Below are 16,857 nucleotides of genomic sequence, written 5' to 3'. Positions count from 1 at the left end.
GAGACATAAACGTCTGTACAAAATGTTGTATCAATCCACCCAATAGATGTTAAAACATTTCGGTCTCAACCAAAGGAAACTGACTGACCTGAGCCAGCTGACTCAAGACATCTCATTTGCTCTGCATGGAATTGTAATATGTTTCTTTAAGGATTTCTTTATGTTCACCATTTCTTAGTTCTTAGTGATGAATGATTTATCAATGCTTGGTTGCTCACCAAACTGAAATATGATATAATTTAATATTCCTCCAACCCTGGTCATACATGCGGGTAGTTTTTATGCCGAGGCATGACGCTGACACTGTATCCACTGTCCTCCCCAGTTAAACTGAAATATGAAAGTATAGTTTCAATAAATCTATTTAATGTATTCTCTTTAAAAATACAATTTACCCGACAGAAGATATTTTGAAAGGTCTGATTACTTTGTTTTACTGCTTATTACAACACAACATATTGCTTATTAAAGTGTTGTCATGAAGAAAATGATCTCCAGTACTTTATAATCAAATTAACCAACTGGTTAAAACTGAATTAAAACTGACGACGGCCTGGTCAAATGATCTAGCCGGCATCTCCATCATCTTCTCGACTGGTCCTAAATTAACAACAAGTACAAAAACGTAATATCTCGGTTAATGACAAGCACTTGTTTTCAAATAAATTACAATGGCTGTTAATGCGTTGACTTGCAGTGGAGCGTCTTCCCAAGGTCACACTTACCGAGGTTAATCGTAGCCTCCATTGGAATCATAAAACATTCGGACGAAACAAGTAGAAAATAAAATGAGCTGAAGACTGACTGTGATTGGAGGTGGATGAAAGGATGGAGGAAGCATAATGACTCTTTGAAAGGTGTACATCAACACCAGCCCATGAGGGTGTTGTGAGAGGTGCAGGTAACAAAGCAAGACCAGCCTGCTTCTTTCAAAAGGTCAAGTATAGAAATAACAGCCAGAGAGCGGGACTAATACGATGATGTCTGATCAGCTCTGCATTAACAAACTCACTAAGGTGAAGGACAAGCAGTGAGTCTGACAAAAAGCCTATTTTCAGGCTGAGGGCAAATCGGATTTGTATCTCAGATCAGATCTTTAGGACAGACTGCCCGCACTCTTATCTGCAAGTGAGCGGATCGGATTTGGTGTGTCAAGACATGCACCAACATATCTGCAGGGGTTGCTGAGGTAACGACATACACGTAGCTATGCTGGTGACATGGCTTTCCAACCATAAACTGTATATAAAAGTACAAGTAGAATCCGGGACTGAAAAATTAGGCCCATGCAGAAGTGCCATAAACTGCAATACCACTAAGTGCCTCTAGAGTGTGGCTCCAAAAAAACAGCTCCACAGATTTCAATTCAACTTGTCTTGTGAAATACAAAGTCAATAAATTTTGTCCACAAGTAATTTTGGTGTTGTTAGCTGAAGTCACTCCTTCTTATTAGCTTTTTAGTGATCCATCTGAAAATAATCGTATTGTCAATCAGAAAATAGGTCTAAAAAAGCCATGTTTTTGGAGGTGTGTTTCTTTCATTGAGAGGCCTGTGGTGCAGTCATGTTTCCACATTCGGTGGGCGCGATGTAGTTTCTGCTCACGTTGGCTCTCTGAAAATGATGTCGTCATTGTTTGTCACATTGCAAATGATGGAAGAATTATCGATCTGAGCCTGAGAAGAATCTGTAGCCAAACTACCTCTAAATGTGTTTTGGATTACATTCTTTAAGAATCGCACTTCGTGTGTGTTTTTTTGCTGTCCAGACTTTCAAAAATCGATCGGATCACCAATCTGGATACGACAAAAAAAAAAAAAAAAAAAAAAAAAAATCTGGGCTGGTTGTCTGAACAAGACCAAAGACAGACAAGCAGGGAAAAAAGGCAAACAGACATGTTGATAGACAAGCAAATGGGCAGTGAGCAGGACATGATAACCAATACAGGAGATGTTGGATCGAAGAAATGGGTATGTTCATAGCTTGAGTTCAAGGAGTCAACCATGCACAGAGCTATTCAGGAGATATTGTGCAATATGCAGCATCTCATGTAAAGTTAACCTCTTTCATCTCTCTCTGGGCATGTTGAACAAAATGGAGGCGTTATTGTCTTTGACTGAGAGAGAGAGAGAGCAAAGTGAATGTATAATTCTTTAATGAGCCGCATCTCTATACCTTAGGATCTATCATTTAACTCTACTGCTTTTTAAACATTGCCACATACTGAACACACACACACACACACACACACACACACACACACACACACACACACACACACACACACACACACACACACACACAGCAGGTGAGCGTGATTGATGATAGATTCTCTTTCTCTCTGCACCCACTGTTCCCCCCATCATCCTCTCCTGTATATATGCTCCTGATTTTCTCGCTGTGTCTATGTGTGTATGTGCGTGTACTATTGAAAGCTAATATACCTCAAGCTGTGAGACCTGAGCAACATAAACAAAATAAAACCAAGATGAGAGAGATGAAAAAAAAAAATAGCGGTTAAAGCTGGAGGAAACATAACTGCTGCTTGAATTGTCTTCATTGGTGATATGATTTCCAAACAAAAAAAATGTGATACTCATACAACAAAGTAAGGGGGAGCAAGTTGGAGACTTTGCATCGTGCATCTATTTCCCTAATTAGCGGTACATAAGCTCTGCTGTTGTTACAACAGTTTATTGACTACATGTGAAAATAAAGCATGATGGAGGGAAAAATGCTTCGGTCTGGATTTCCAGGTTGAAACTGCTGAATCAGGAGGATACTCAGAATTCATTTCATGTTTTACACCCTAATGTTCTCTGGCGTACGCATGTACAAAGAAATCATTTTCATTTTATAGCATTGATCAATCCGATTTTGAGGCTTGCTCTGGGAACTTTTATAGTCACCAGCGGAGATTAGAAGCCTGGCCAGACTTTTTATTGTTCCTCCTGGCTCCCTTTAGACAGCAGTGGATGCTTACGAATGCAGATCAAACTGTCCTCAGGCAGACGGGGCAACCTTTTTAGGCAGCAGAAAACACTGGCCTTTCCCTTTAAGATGAAATAGATTTTAAAGGCTTTGCGAATCTGGCCCGAGGGAAGTGGGGGAAGAGGCCAGCAGAGCAAGGCAGAGATGATGAAGGAGGAAGATCCATGGTAGCAAGACAATAAACACAAAATGGTTCTGCAGCGTACAATATCCTGTTGTGTGTCTATTATTCATTGCCAGTTTATCGTAAGAACCGAATACTGACAGCATTTTAACTGTAAATTAAACCGAGCGTTTATGAGATATTTTACCACGAAAGAGGACACACGATCGTATAGAAAGCAGTATTCACAAACCCATCCTGTTAGCAGGCCGAGAGAGAGATGGCACGAAATCCTCCACACCTCCTCCTTCTCTCTATCTCTGCATCTCTTCCCCCCTTTTTAGTCTCTTCCTCTTTCTTCACTGTCATCAAATAGGGACCCATGGGAGGACAGACCACCTGGTAACCATGGTTACGGGGATTGAGTGCCCCTTGCGAGTACACATGCTCTCACATACACACTAACACAGAAATACCTCTTGTTCTTGGTAAAGATACAAAGAGTTGCTGAATATATCACCAACTATGGAGCAGAAGAGAAGCCAGCCTCATGGTGGTTTTAAGGGAAAATGTTTGGGGCTTTCCAAACTGTTATTAGTGGTGATAATGTGACTCATGGATACCTGGAGGTTATGATACCCACCACCTCTGCATCAACCACCACATTACTGTATGACAATTATGGCGACGCGGCATTTTAATTTCTTGAAGAGAAGAGAAGAGAAGAGAAGAGAAGAGAAGAGAAGAGAAGAGAAGAGAAGAGAAGAGAAGAGAAGAGAAGAGAAGAGAAGAGAAGAGAAGAGAAGCTGTGATTACATTTACATTATTGACGTTATAGGACCAGGATATGTCTGGGGAGACCGAGAGATCGGAGAGAGGTGCAGTTGAAGAAGGGATTGCACTCATTTGAGGAGGGAAAATCAATCGGTTTAATCTCAGTGAATTCCAGCAAAAGGGAGGGCAAGAAATTACTAAACGGAGAAAGAAGAACAGTAAAAAGCAGAACAAAAATATTCCCCTTAAAAAAAAAAAAATACAAAAGTGATGCTAATAAATAGCTATCAAGCATGAAAAGTATATTTGACTGCTGATGTATAGAGCTCCATAGCAACTTCAACATACAGTAGCATCAGCCTTTGGAAGACAAGAGGCATATATCAGTGTCTCTATTTGCAACATCTTGATTGCTTCTGAACGTAGTTCCTTCAGTAAAACAATAATTCAAAAACAGATGACAACAATGTCTGAGAATAAACTACAGTATCGTCTTTTCTGGCTGGACTTCACTGTCTCTTTCGTTAGAAAATAAAGCAAGACAAACAGCACTAACGTGAGCTCACTGCTTTTCACTGCTCTTATGTTGGGATGCCCGGCTTTTTCCCTTTGTTTTTGATCGGCGAACAATGTTTGCCAAGTGATTCTCCCTCTCTGGGCTGAGATCAACTCGCTTTGATGTGGAAAATGGACCTAAATCAAATAATAATAGCGTGGGTTTACTGCGTCAACATGACTAAAATAACTTCTCACCGTTAAATGGCCCACATAAATAAAACACATGGCATAGCGTTTTGGGGTTTGATTTCTGCTCCTGGCTGATATCGCCAGGCACCACACCTCCCCTCTCTCTGTGGACCCTCTCTAAGTATTCAATAAAGCCCTGAAAAAACATGACCATAGTCTTCATTTTACTCATCCCTGTTAATATTTGCAGGACAGGGGCGGAAAGAGAGAGAACTTAAGCTCAATCTTGTGGTTGGTGTAAAGAAAACAGCAGGCTTATATTGAGAAAGACATGATGATATAAAATGCAAGACAGTACTGGATCCGTTTCAGTCGGTCAGACAGAGAATTGGTATCCATAAAACATGCTGGAAGACACTAGAGACACAGATGTATCGTCTGCATAAACACAAGCACACTTAAGTCTTACACATGAAGCACATGTTGGGCACATATGCACAAACGAGAGGCCGGAAAGATTAATTTATGAATGCCCGTCCACACACTCGCAAACATTGTGCTTTCTCACGCAAGCACAGCTTATTTTTTTTTTTTTTTATATGCTCCTCTACGCCTCTCCTGTGAAATAATAAGCTCCACATTTCAGTGATTTGGATTTAGAGAAATGGTTTGTAGGCAGAATTTTAAAGAGAAACAGCCAGAGAGCAAAGATTTAGTGGCAGATCTACAAAAAAAAACAGAGTGGCCTGCATTTATTCATTTGATAGCATTTTGTTCATACATCAACTAAGAACTACTGATTTAATGCGCAGAATAGGCATAAAAAGTAAAAAATAAGCAAAATATAAATGACTTGTTCTAGCCTATCTCTCTGATTTGTGAGGTCTAGTGGATCCTCTGTCAGCCTCAGTGCATGTGAGGCTTGTTTATATGCATAGAGATGCTGACGAGCAGAGGGAAATGTAGAAAATCCCCCTTTGCCGCTTTTTATTGTGTTTCTGTCTCCAGGAATTCATTGTGGCTTGAGACATGATCTGAACACGCCACCACCGGCTCAGTAAATCATAACCAACAATTTTCTCTGTAAATAAAATGTACCAGTTTCAGGCCCAGTGGGACGTGTGAGTTTCCACAGATGTGACACATCAAGGTTAGAGGAATGGGTATGACAGATTGACCAACAAATACCTCACTTTTAGAGATGTTAAATAAGTTGGTGATGCAGTATAAGACAGACAATTAAACATAAACGTGGTGTGGAGAGGTGTCATTGGAAACATAGCCTTCTATTCACAACTACCATGTTAACAGTGTTTGAATGCATTAAAGGTCCACTGGTATAAATTCCGATTTCCTTGTTTTTCTTTACTGTAAAGCATGTCCTGCCTGCTCTCCCCACACCACATTATTTGCCCCCTTTGAATTAATTTGCCTTAATAACTTTAAAATGGGATTTATCTAATTCTGCTTCTTGCCAGGGTCGCAAAATATGAGGGCTTCTCTCATATTAAGGCATATTTTATAAACACGGCCTTAACACAAAAAAACATTGTCGGGACTCATTTAGAAACAGAACTTAACACATCTAATTAACTCATATATTGTACTTATGACCTATTAAAATGACTATCTTTTTACTAGTGCTTTGAAAGGAATGATGGAGCACAGACAGGCATGTTCAAGATAATTATTATAGCTAAATTATAAAATAATCCAATACTTTATTTCTCAACGCAGTAGCAAATATCCGATAGCCCCACTTGGGTCTGCAGCCCAGTTGTTGGAAATCACTGACCGACAGTAAAGTATCATACAGGAGCAGCAAGCTGCACTCGTGTTTGACAGCACTGTAAGGATACACACTCACGACAAGGACTGTTCCGGGATAATGAATGTAACAATGACCTTTGACCCTGATGTACCCTGCCTCCGGGGACAGAGATGACATCACCAGGGTTTTGTGACCATGAGGGTGTCATGGACTTCGATCACGGGTAACAAGGTGGTAATGCAGAAGAAGTCTATTCAATTATGACAATCAATCTCCTGAAGCAGGCGCATCTTGACCTCCAACAATATAACTTCTGTTCTATTCTGTAGGACAGTTTCCATCCTAATAGAACTACAGAAAACACAGTTAAATGTCATTGTTAAGACTTTATTGACGTGACCTAAAAAGCATTGTCCAGTGACTCCAGTCACAAGCCACTTGGGTGTCATGGAAAGTTGCGTCATCATAAAAGTGGCAGGGGTCTTCTCATATGTTGATCAGTTAATCAACGTATGTGTTTTTCCAGAAAAAGATAGACTTGGACAGTAAAGCGTTCCACAGCGTACAGGTGACGGCAAAGCTGCACTGTGTCAGCAGCCTTCGAGGATTGCTTGTCCTACAGGATATTCAACAAAATATCCGTTTGCTCCTGTTAGAGAGTGAGCGCAGATTTTTTTGAAAGAAAGTTGCTAATGTTTGCAATATAATCACTGTAAATGAGCTGTTAAGTCTAATAAGGCTCATTTGAGCCTGTTTTCTGATCAAGTTTCTTCTTGTAGACCATGAGGTCATATATAAATATATGATTAACACTGTCTTTCAGATAACTTTTTAACTTTGATTGTTGCTTTATTTAGTCAAAGATTTTGTAATTTTAAGAGAAGCAGGTAAGATTTAAACCCAATTGTGCTTATAGGTGCTTTATGACTTGTAAGAAAACTTTAGAAACAACCATTTATATGTCTGCCCCTTTCAAAAGTCAGAGTGCTGCCTGGCCCGAAGCTGTTTTGTTGAGCAATGTTCCCTCTTCCCCAGAACCAGCTGATTTTTCCTCCTAATGACCAGGAGAACAGAACATTTGACAATCCAAGGACAAGCACAACACTTCAAAACACATCGCTCTGATTGGAAAGAGCAGTGCAGCTTAAAAGCAGTTTTTGTTTTTTGTTTTAGCTGAATCCTCTCTTTACCCCACAGAGATCCAAACAAGGAAATCTACGACACACACATTTAACACTGGGCCCTTAAAATGTTTTTCAGGTCAAGGACAGACACCATTGCAACCTCAACATCGGGAAACATTTTCTCATCAGCATTTTAAATTATAGCAAATTTTAACTACCTTCACCCTGTAGGATTGCCTCAAGGCTCGGAGGGGTCCCCAGATTTTCCCTGTGACACCCATGTATAATGTATAAGCACAAGCACGATGAATAAGTCAAGAGATAAATGAATAATCACAGTTTATTTTTCCATTTCTGTTTTTTTGGGGTGACCTGGTTGTGAGCGTCCTTTATACCGCCTGAGAAGGAAACAAACTGCACAGACCAGCAGAAAGGGAGATGGAAAAAGTGAGAGAGGAGGAGAGAGACAGAGGGAGGACAGTTGAATCCATCTCTCAGTACTATCCCTCCCTTTGGGCATTTCCCTGCTGGCACAAGATATGAGGAGGCTGCAGCATTTAAAAAATCTCCACCATGCCAATGAGCACAATTTCTGTGTGTTCTTATTTATGATGAGTGTGTGATCCACTGCATGTGTGTGTTGTACAGGAAGCGGAAATTTGCACAAGCAACTGACAAGCTTGAAAGTGTGCATCGACTCATGTGGGTGTATGTTTGTTAATATTGGTTCCTCTCCTTCCGCGTGTGTTTGTGTGCGCCGTGTGACTCACCGCTCTGCTCACCAGATGCTTCGCAACCATCTTCATCGTCACAATCGTCTCCGCTGCCTCCATCTGTCTGCGCGCTCCCGCCCTCCTCTTCCTCTTCCTCCCCCCTTCCTCTGGCTTTGCTCGCCCAGCCGAGCTCCACTAACAGCTCCTAAATAAAACACACAAACATGTAAATGTCCGTGCACATTACACAGACACTTCCAGGACACACAGACAACTCGCAGTTGGGTTTTCAGCCCCGCTGGTGACTCGACTCTGAGGATGCGAGTGTAAATAGAAACTATAATCATTTAGGAAAGAGGTTCCCAAACTTTCAGATCATGCAACACTATGCGCAAAACTAAATCTCTGAAGCACCACTTTGCATTGCAGATACCAACTATGATTTGTCGTTAAATAAAATCCACTAATCTAATTGTGCAATAGCTTCAGAAGGGCTAAATAGCAACAGCATAAGACTCCTGTTTCAAAATCAAAATACATTCACATCTCTTGCTGAGGGCTCAGCTGCCGACCAGTCAAGTCCAGCACTGTCACTTGATTGTTTTTTTTTGGACTGTCTATTTCAAAATTCCTCTCATTCAACTTGATAAAATGGACAAAGAGGAGTTAATGAGTTCAAATCCCAATGGATCAAGCTAATGTTAGCATTATGCCATGCCAGACGTGACGTTACGTTACAATATGTGGGGAAGCTATGGCTAATTTTATTTCAAAACAATTAAAATGCATCAGTGTAATATAATATGCTTATATAATAGCTGTTCTCTGTAATACAATTATTATTTTTTTGGACTTGGGCCAGTTGGAGTGCAGTTTTTAAGCTGAGGCCAGCATGTGTTGTACTTTGTGTTAAGTGCTTTTAGTAAATGTAGTGTGGAAGAGGGCTTGACTAAGAAAGTGAACGCTGTAAATATTGCGATGATGCATCACAGAGCTGCTTGCATGGCTACAGGCTCTAAACCGTTTTTATTTTATGCACATATATTTTAGGCATGTAGCTGGCCTCAAAATGAGTTAGTGCAAAAGACAATAGGCTTCTGCTCACAATTCACAAATAGTACAAACAAGTTATAGTAAAGGTCAGGAATGCAGGCTGCTCAGATGATACTGAAATGATATTGATATTATAGAAATCATAAGGGAGAAATTCTAAAGCTTAAAAAAAAGGTTGTTGGTCTGTAATATTTTTCCTTTAAAGGCCAGAAAAACATGTCTGCACAAACACACATGAACAAAAACACTGAAGAAACAGACAAACAAACACAGGTCAGACAGCAGATTAAAGGGTAATTGAGGTCATGCTGTCTCAGTAGGAATCCATATTCTCTGCTGCTCAGTTAAATCACAGCGTCGATGCTGTAGCATGTTACATCATTGTGATGTCAGATAAAAACCTCACGTCTCCTGAAGCACACTAAACTTGTAAAGGAACTTATAACATCCACTATGTTTTTGGGTCAAATATTGGTTTAAATTGGTTTCAATCAGTGTATGTATGATTTGATTATCGTAGCCCGAAAGTACAGGACAAACTTTTGTTTCAAGTGAGGACAAAATTTTAGTTTTCACACACACAGCGACAGGAGCATATAATTGGTTCACAGTATGATGAATGCGTATTGCAGAGTCAAGGTGGGTAATGTATAAGTTTCAGGCGGGGACAGAGATAAGGCAGCCACCAGTTTTATGAAGTGAAAAGATATATTGTACTGACATTTTGTTTTTTACTAAGATAACATTTCTAAATATACAGCAAGTGTGAAGATTGTAGCATCTAGTGTAATGATTTATATTACCTTACACTGGTGAAATCTGTCTGGCAAATTAAACAATACAAATGGCCAAACTGAGAGTCAGCTGTTTGGGGGTTTTATAATTGCAATTTTTTTTTTTTTTATAAACTTCATTGTCATGCAGGGTGAGAGCTGTTATACCGTAACATATTTCTCCCCACCTCAGTTGCTTGTTGGTAATCAGCCAAAATCTTATTAGACTCTCCAGTACTTAAAGATGGCTTAACTCTGCCCTGCAAAATATAATCCCTTTAACACATAAACATATGGTGCAAGCCGTTCCTGTGCACAGTAATGCATGATAGGACACACACATATGGAGCAGGCAAATAGAAATGTCCCTTAATATATGAAGCAGTATACAGACACATACTTCTACTGCATTATACATACTTGCACTCAACCCAGTATCACAGCAAAAATGTGAAATAGACACGCCGGTTAACTACAGCAAAACGTGAGATAGCCACGCTTTGGCCTCTCTAGGGGTGACAGTTTCACGTTTTGTAAACGCGAAACTTACATACATTTAAAAGTAACGTAAGAAAGAATCATGTGACTAAGTACAGGGGCCATTTTTCAGCTGCAGGAGGCAGGAGGGGTGGCCTGGTGTCATGAATCAGAAACTGACATGGAAGAGGCAGACATTTGAATCCAGGAGGTGACATTGTTGTTCTTGGGTTGGTTTTTGTAACCCCAACCATGTTCTTTATCACAAACCCTAACCATGTGGTTTTCCTCAGAGTTTGTGAGTATATGCAGTGGGTTCATCCACTACAGGAAAACGTGAAACTGTGATGCCTGGAGAGGCCAAAGCGTGGCTGTTTCACATTTTGCTGTCGTGGACCGGTGTGTCTATTTCACGTTTTGCCATGGTACCAGGTTGTTGTGTTTGACTGGATCTATGAGAAATAAAGATATATTGAGCAGACAGTGACACACGAACAGTCATTATTGTAGACTATATGTTGATTTATGATGTGCACTTGCATATTTAGGGCAAAAAAAACAATTAGCAGAAGATCTTTTTTTAAAAGCAATTGGTGATATTCTCTTTCTATGTTTTATTCTCTGCTGGACAGATGAAAGTAGAATACAAACAGAGGACCATCTGGCTTCCACCGTACCGTCGGCGTGTGGCAGCCGTGGAAACAAGGGGAACCAAGGTTATTATGTGATGGCATGTCCGAGGGGACACGGAGACAGACTAGACTCTGCACGGTGATTCACCATCATGTCATCGGACTGCAAATGAGGGCTGAGGGAGGACAGAAATACATTACAGCAATGTTTCCACCAGGACTGTTTTCTTAGTCATGTGGAAAGTCTTGAATTTAAACAGAATTTGGGCCATGTGGCATTGGAACTCTTCAGTGAAACCAACAGGCCAAAAAAATAAAATTATTCAAGGGTGGAAACTCCAGAATGGTCTGTCCAGTCTAATTAATGGTAGCAGAAAAACGTACAGTTAGGGGCCAAGGTGAGAACTTCTGGTCTTACTTTTTGTGTTTGCATATAACAAAAATACAAAAAAAATGCCCAGGAGATGTTGGAAACTTAAAGTTACATGAATTCAAAATAATGAGGGATGGAAAAAAACCTGCATAAATTACTTCTCATTCAACACAAGTTACCACTATTTTCTTAGGGTGCTTTTTCTAAGTGAACAAAGATAAAGAACATCAGCCAATGCTATCAGTTTTGTAGTTTTTTTTTAAGCAAAATGTAAAATATTAACAGTAACTTAATGTACAAATGGTTGCAAGTATGTAGCTCTACAAAAGGCCTGTAGAGGTTTGACCACAGGAAAAAACAGCACAAACCCTCTGGAGAAACGTATATTGGATACCTTATACTGATCACTAAACAACCCTGTCACCACAGAACATGTTTATGATCAGTATTTCTGCTTAATTCAATATTCAATTCGATTGTTATCCATTCATTTTTTAAAGTTTTTTACAACAAGCTGCTGAAGTGTAAATCACTGCTCCCAGTAATGAGGTACTCCTGCACATTATCTGCTGCAAAACCACAACTTGTCATTTTTACGCTATGTTTTACTACAAATTAAACAGATGAAGTATATGTTTGCCTATTAATGCACTTTATATTTGAGGGTAGGACTTAGTTACCTCTGGACGGAGCCAGGAGAATTGTTTTCCCTGTTTCCAATCTTTTTGCTAACCAAGCTCATTGGCTGCTGGCTAATAGGAGAGTGGTATCAGTTTATCATTTATCTCAAGCAATTAAAGAGTATCTTTAAATATAATGAAATGTTCCTTGAAACAAAGTGAAGATTAACTGCACATCTGTGAGGAAACACAAACTCTGGTCTCAACATTCGGATCACTAAATGCTGTCACTGGATGTAAAATGCACGTTGACAAATGTCATTTCTGAAAATACTGACACTGACCAACAAGAGAAGCAAAGTGGAAACAGTGTTTTAATGAAGCCATCCTTGCCCTTGCTGTCATCTGCTGTCACTTAAAATAAAAAGTAGATGAGTAGTGGGGAGACCGCTGCCCTTTCTACACAGGGGAGCCCCCACAGGGTTGATTAGGCTCATCTCGATTGGCTGAGCGTGAACATACAAATTTTAATTGCGAGGATAAACGAGTGGCTGCTGTAATAGAATCCCAGAAGACGGCGGAGCCTGTGTGAAACACAGGCCGCTGCTGCAAAGGTCTGATTAACACATAATACAAACTGCGACAGTGAAAGATAAGAAGAGACCGAGGAGAAGACCGGTAGAGAGGCAGACCTTCAAAACACGGCTGATGAAATAATCAAAATTCCAGAGATGTTTCTTTGTCCTGTTTCATGTTTTCTTCCTCCTCTCATCCTTGTTGTAGGATTGTGTAAATGGCACACATACAGGCATGAATAATAATTAATAAATGGTAAGCATTAATGTGTGTGTATGTGCCTCAGATGAATGGCTGCCCCCACAGAGAAACCGTGGGGGCAGCACGCATTAAAGAAACCCAGCTTAGGACACATTTCTAAAGGTGACTGAACTTATTCAAAGAACAATAACGGCACACAGTGCGTGCCTGACTTGTGTGCACAGACATGCATTCTCTTAATCTATCAGAAAGATGGAAAGACCGCACGCCACTTTGGTACGGGAAATAATTTGCAATGCAGATGAGCTGTGTTGTATCTGTCTTTTCTCTTCAGTTCATGTTGTGACCGTTTTTCATAAATATGATCAATCCAGTGGGCATGTATTACAAATCCAAAAATACTGACTTTTTTCTTCTTCTCAGTGCGTGTAGGTCTGCGTAGGCTCACATTAGAAGATTCACAGAAGCTTGAATCTTGTTTAAATCATGAACGACCAGGACATGTCCGGGTTACGCTGAATTAATGGGCCTGAGAAAAGCAAATCTCATCCATAAATGATTACATAGTGCATGTGTGGTGTGTGTTTGTGTGTGTGCATGGCATGGGAGGGGGTAGGGGATGCTGAGTAGGCATTTCTTCCATGTAAATGCAACATGATAAATGGACTCATCACCAAAATTAGATGGAGCACAGAAAGAGCTTCAGCAGCAAAAAGAGAAATATAAACCTGACCCTGTCCCATCGGGTAAGTTCACCATAACATCACCAACACTTACAGAATTTACAAGGTTTTTTAGACACAGTACAATTATCGCTTTGAATAATGCTTCATTTGACACTTTTCAAACTATTTTGGCCACACACGACATGCGTGCACTGCAGTAGGCACTGAGAGAACACCTACGTAATTGCAGATACAGAAAATAATCTTGCTAAACAGCATGAGTCCCTGTATACACATCATTCACACACCGCCACCACAGGTACATTTTCAACCTATAAAAAACACTGATGTGTGTGTTGGTGTATCAGCCTGTCCGACTGTCTCCAAAGGGTCCAGAGCCGCATGGTTTTCAGCACAAATAATGAATCGTCATGGCGAATAACATTCGTGTATCATTTTGTGCAAACATATTCAAATGATTTTATGAATCACCCATGCTAATCATATCACTGTATTACCATTCTGCGCAGAGCTTTAAAAGTGGTGCAAAAATCCAATTTCATTGTTGAATTAATTTATGACTGCGTGTTATTATCTGCATCTGTTTGGAGTGCTGACATTTAAATTTATTGGATTAAGCAGCACTTCACACACACGGTGATAACAGGTGATTGAGAGACAGAAGAACATGAGGGCACATCACACACGCAGACACGCGCGCGCACACACACACACACACACACACACACACACACACACACACACACACACACACACACACACATACATACATATATACACACAAAACCCTGAGCCCTGCAGCTGCCTCGAGCAACTGTGTATTACACCTACATCACACTAGGTTTCACTTCAGCACAGCCAAAGATCAAACTAACAATGGCATCATTATGAAGATATGGAGAGGAACAATTCCATCCTTTAAGGGACGGAAGCTGCAGAATGCTAATCATCTTTATATGTCATGGTGTCATAGCCAAGGTTAGCACAGGAGATATTAATGCTCAGCAGAAGAATTAAGAAATAACCCACACATCCTCCTTCTCACTCGGACTTCACATTTACATTAATGATGCCAGAGGCTTCTACTCGGGTAAATAAATACTCTACCTTGGGCTGCAGCTAATGAATATTTTCGTTATCAATTTAATCTGTGGGCATAATTGATGATTTGTTTTATTAATGATACAAGTTTGGATATATCTCACTGAAAGCAAGTGAAGTTGTTACAAGGTTCAGCTGAGAATAAGATATTGTGTGCTAACATGTGCAGCTACCTGTGTAAGCTGCTCCAGCTTCTGTTTCGCCCCCTTCAGGACAGGATCTGCATTACGGACGGCCATCTCCGGGTTGTCCCGCTGGGCTTTTAAAGCGCTGCCAACCACCAGACCTGCATAACTGTCGAGAGAAAAGAACATGAGAAAGACATGCAATACTTCCTGTCCTAGTTTATTACAGTCTGTGTGTGTATGTGTGTTGTATGTGTGTTCTTTCTCTCCTGCCCCAGTTCTCCCAAAGTCACGATACCAGTGTGTGCAGTCAGAGTGTGGTGATTTATATCATGTCCACAAGACACGCACAAGCCGGCATGTTACTGTTACTTTACCACTTCTTGCCTAACCCTAATATTTAACGTAACCTAAACCTGAACCTCACCTTAAACCATGTCTTCATCTCAAAATGTCATGATTTAACTTATGGGGACTTGGTTTAATGGGACTTGGCTTAAGGGAACTGGTTTGTGGGGGCTTGCTTTTTGTTACCATAACGTGGCAAGTCCCCACAATGTGACTACGTAAACAGATTTATTTCTCCACATCACACTGTAAACTTAGTTCAACTCTGATAAAAAAAAATAAAAAAAAGCAAAGAGACACAAGCTTTTATTCAAGCAGAGGAGTCAAGTAACTAACCATTGATATGAGCTCATTTTTGGACGGACAGATCTGCATTTTAATCACCTTGTAAAATATATTTGATCAAAAACAGATTGAGCGTTGATAGTCACTGCTATTAGTGGTTTTCTACAAGGATGGGAAATGATTCATTTTTGGGAAATAACATTTTCACAGAAGTAGAAAGCTTTAAAACAACATGCAAATGGTAGTTTATTCACATTATGGGAGACTTTTGTCGTTGAATCTTTACTTCAGTTTAGTTACCGATGATTCTGCAAATTAAAATTTTAAATCAAGACCAACAACATTATTGTAAAATACAGAACACTGCTGTAATTTAACCACTTAGTGATATATGGAGCATTTTCATCGGGCATTGCCAAGACTACCTGCTGTACAACAAATAGGTTCGGGTGCTAATAATGAAAAATATAAATGATTTTACTTTTACTGTAACATTTACATTTATTTTCGTGATACATTTTAATAGCAACATTTTTGACCCCGCACTGGACTTTTTTTGAAATGATTAATTGGTTGGAGAAGTCTAAAAGTAGAAAACTCATCACTGAGTATGATCTTTGATCATCTCATATATAGATGGTTGTTTCTGTAGTGGGCTGTAAGCAAGTATCACATCATTTGGTCTGTGTGGGGTGCTTGGGTGGGTGGATCAAAAGGAAGATGAAGTGGGAGAAAAGAAGAAGAGAAGAAACAAAAGTTCATGAGTCACATCTTTCCATGTTCCAAAACAGCTTCGCTAACTAATACAATCAGCCACCAACTCAGTAACCGCTGAGTCCACACCCTCGACAACACAAACACACTCTGGCTATGGCAACGAGGAAAAAGGATTGTGGGAACCAAAGAGTAGAGACATGGTGGATGACTGTAAAATGACTTGACTAATGCCAAGAGATGGTGCGGTGGTGAAGACCCTTATCCACTGGAGCCATGCTGACCCTGCTGGTCTGGGATCAGATGATACATTTCATAGTTCATAAACTCTTTAATTATGTTGTTTTATTTTCACACAGATCAAGTTTTAATGCATTCTTCCTAATAAAAGCCCATCTCTCATTAAAGGTCTTTTGTCCTGAAGCCTTACAACGAGAACCTGCCGAGTCTGAATCTGTGTTTGACTTTATTAAACCTGACATTAGCAATATGTAATGATGGGTCTCACAAAAATGCTTATGAACTGTCTCTGTGAGCGAGTTCACATTAAAAAAAAAAGAGGCCCAAGTTGCATATAACATCAACAGAATAAGAGCGCTATGTTTAATTTAAGAGAGGATGAGGCCACAGATTCTCATGGGAATATTAGATCATTAGAGGCAAAAATAATATTATGCAGTGGGGAAAAAAAATATAGAACGCTAGCAACTACAATAAATATCAGTAGACAC

The 16,857-nt window shown here is 40.0% G+C and overlaps 1 protein-coding gene across 3 annotated transcripts in view; it reads right to left on the bottom strand.

Moving 5' to 3' along the window:
* LOC138200428 (glypican-5-like) overlaps positions 1–16,857 on the bottom strand; it is a 50,096-nt gene that overhangs the window by 10,359 nt on the left and 22,880 nt on the right. For 2 of the 3 annotated variants that reach the window (XM_069153087.1, XM_069153089.1), the window contains exons 8-9: positions 14,828–14,948; positions 8,220–8,367 (exon numbers count right to left, since the gene is read on the bottom strand). In XM_069153087.1, the coding sequence (XP_069009188.1) occupies positions 8,220–8,367; positions 14,828–14,948 (269 nt within the window). The remainder of the gene's footprint in view (positions 1–8,219; positions 8,368–14,827; positions 14,949–16,857) is intronic. The other variant, XM_069153088.1, reaches the window with a different exon arrangement.

The sequence above is a fragment of the Embiotoca jacksoni genome, unplaced genomic scaffold (assembly GCF_022577435.1).
Source record: "Embiotoca jacksoni isolate LCO1_2020_lvr unplaced genomic scaffold, fEmbJac1.0.p SCAF_19, whole genome shotgun sequence".
Classification (NCBI taxonomy): domain Eukaryota; kingdom Metazoa; phylum Chordata; class Actinopteri; family Embiotocidae; genus Embiotoca; species Embiotoca jacksoni.
Note: the sequence above shows the minus strand (reverse complement) of the source record. Positions and strands in the feature narration are given on the sequence as shown.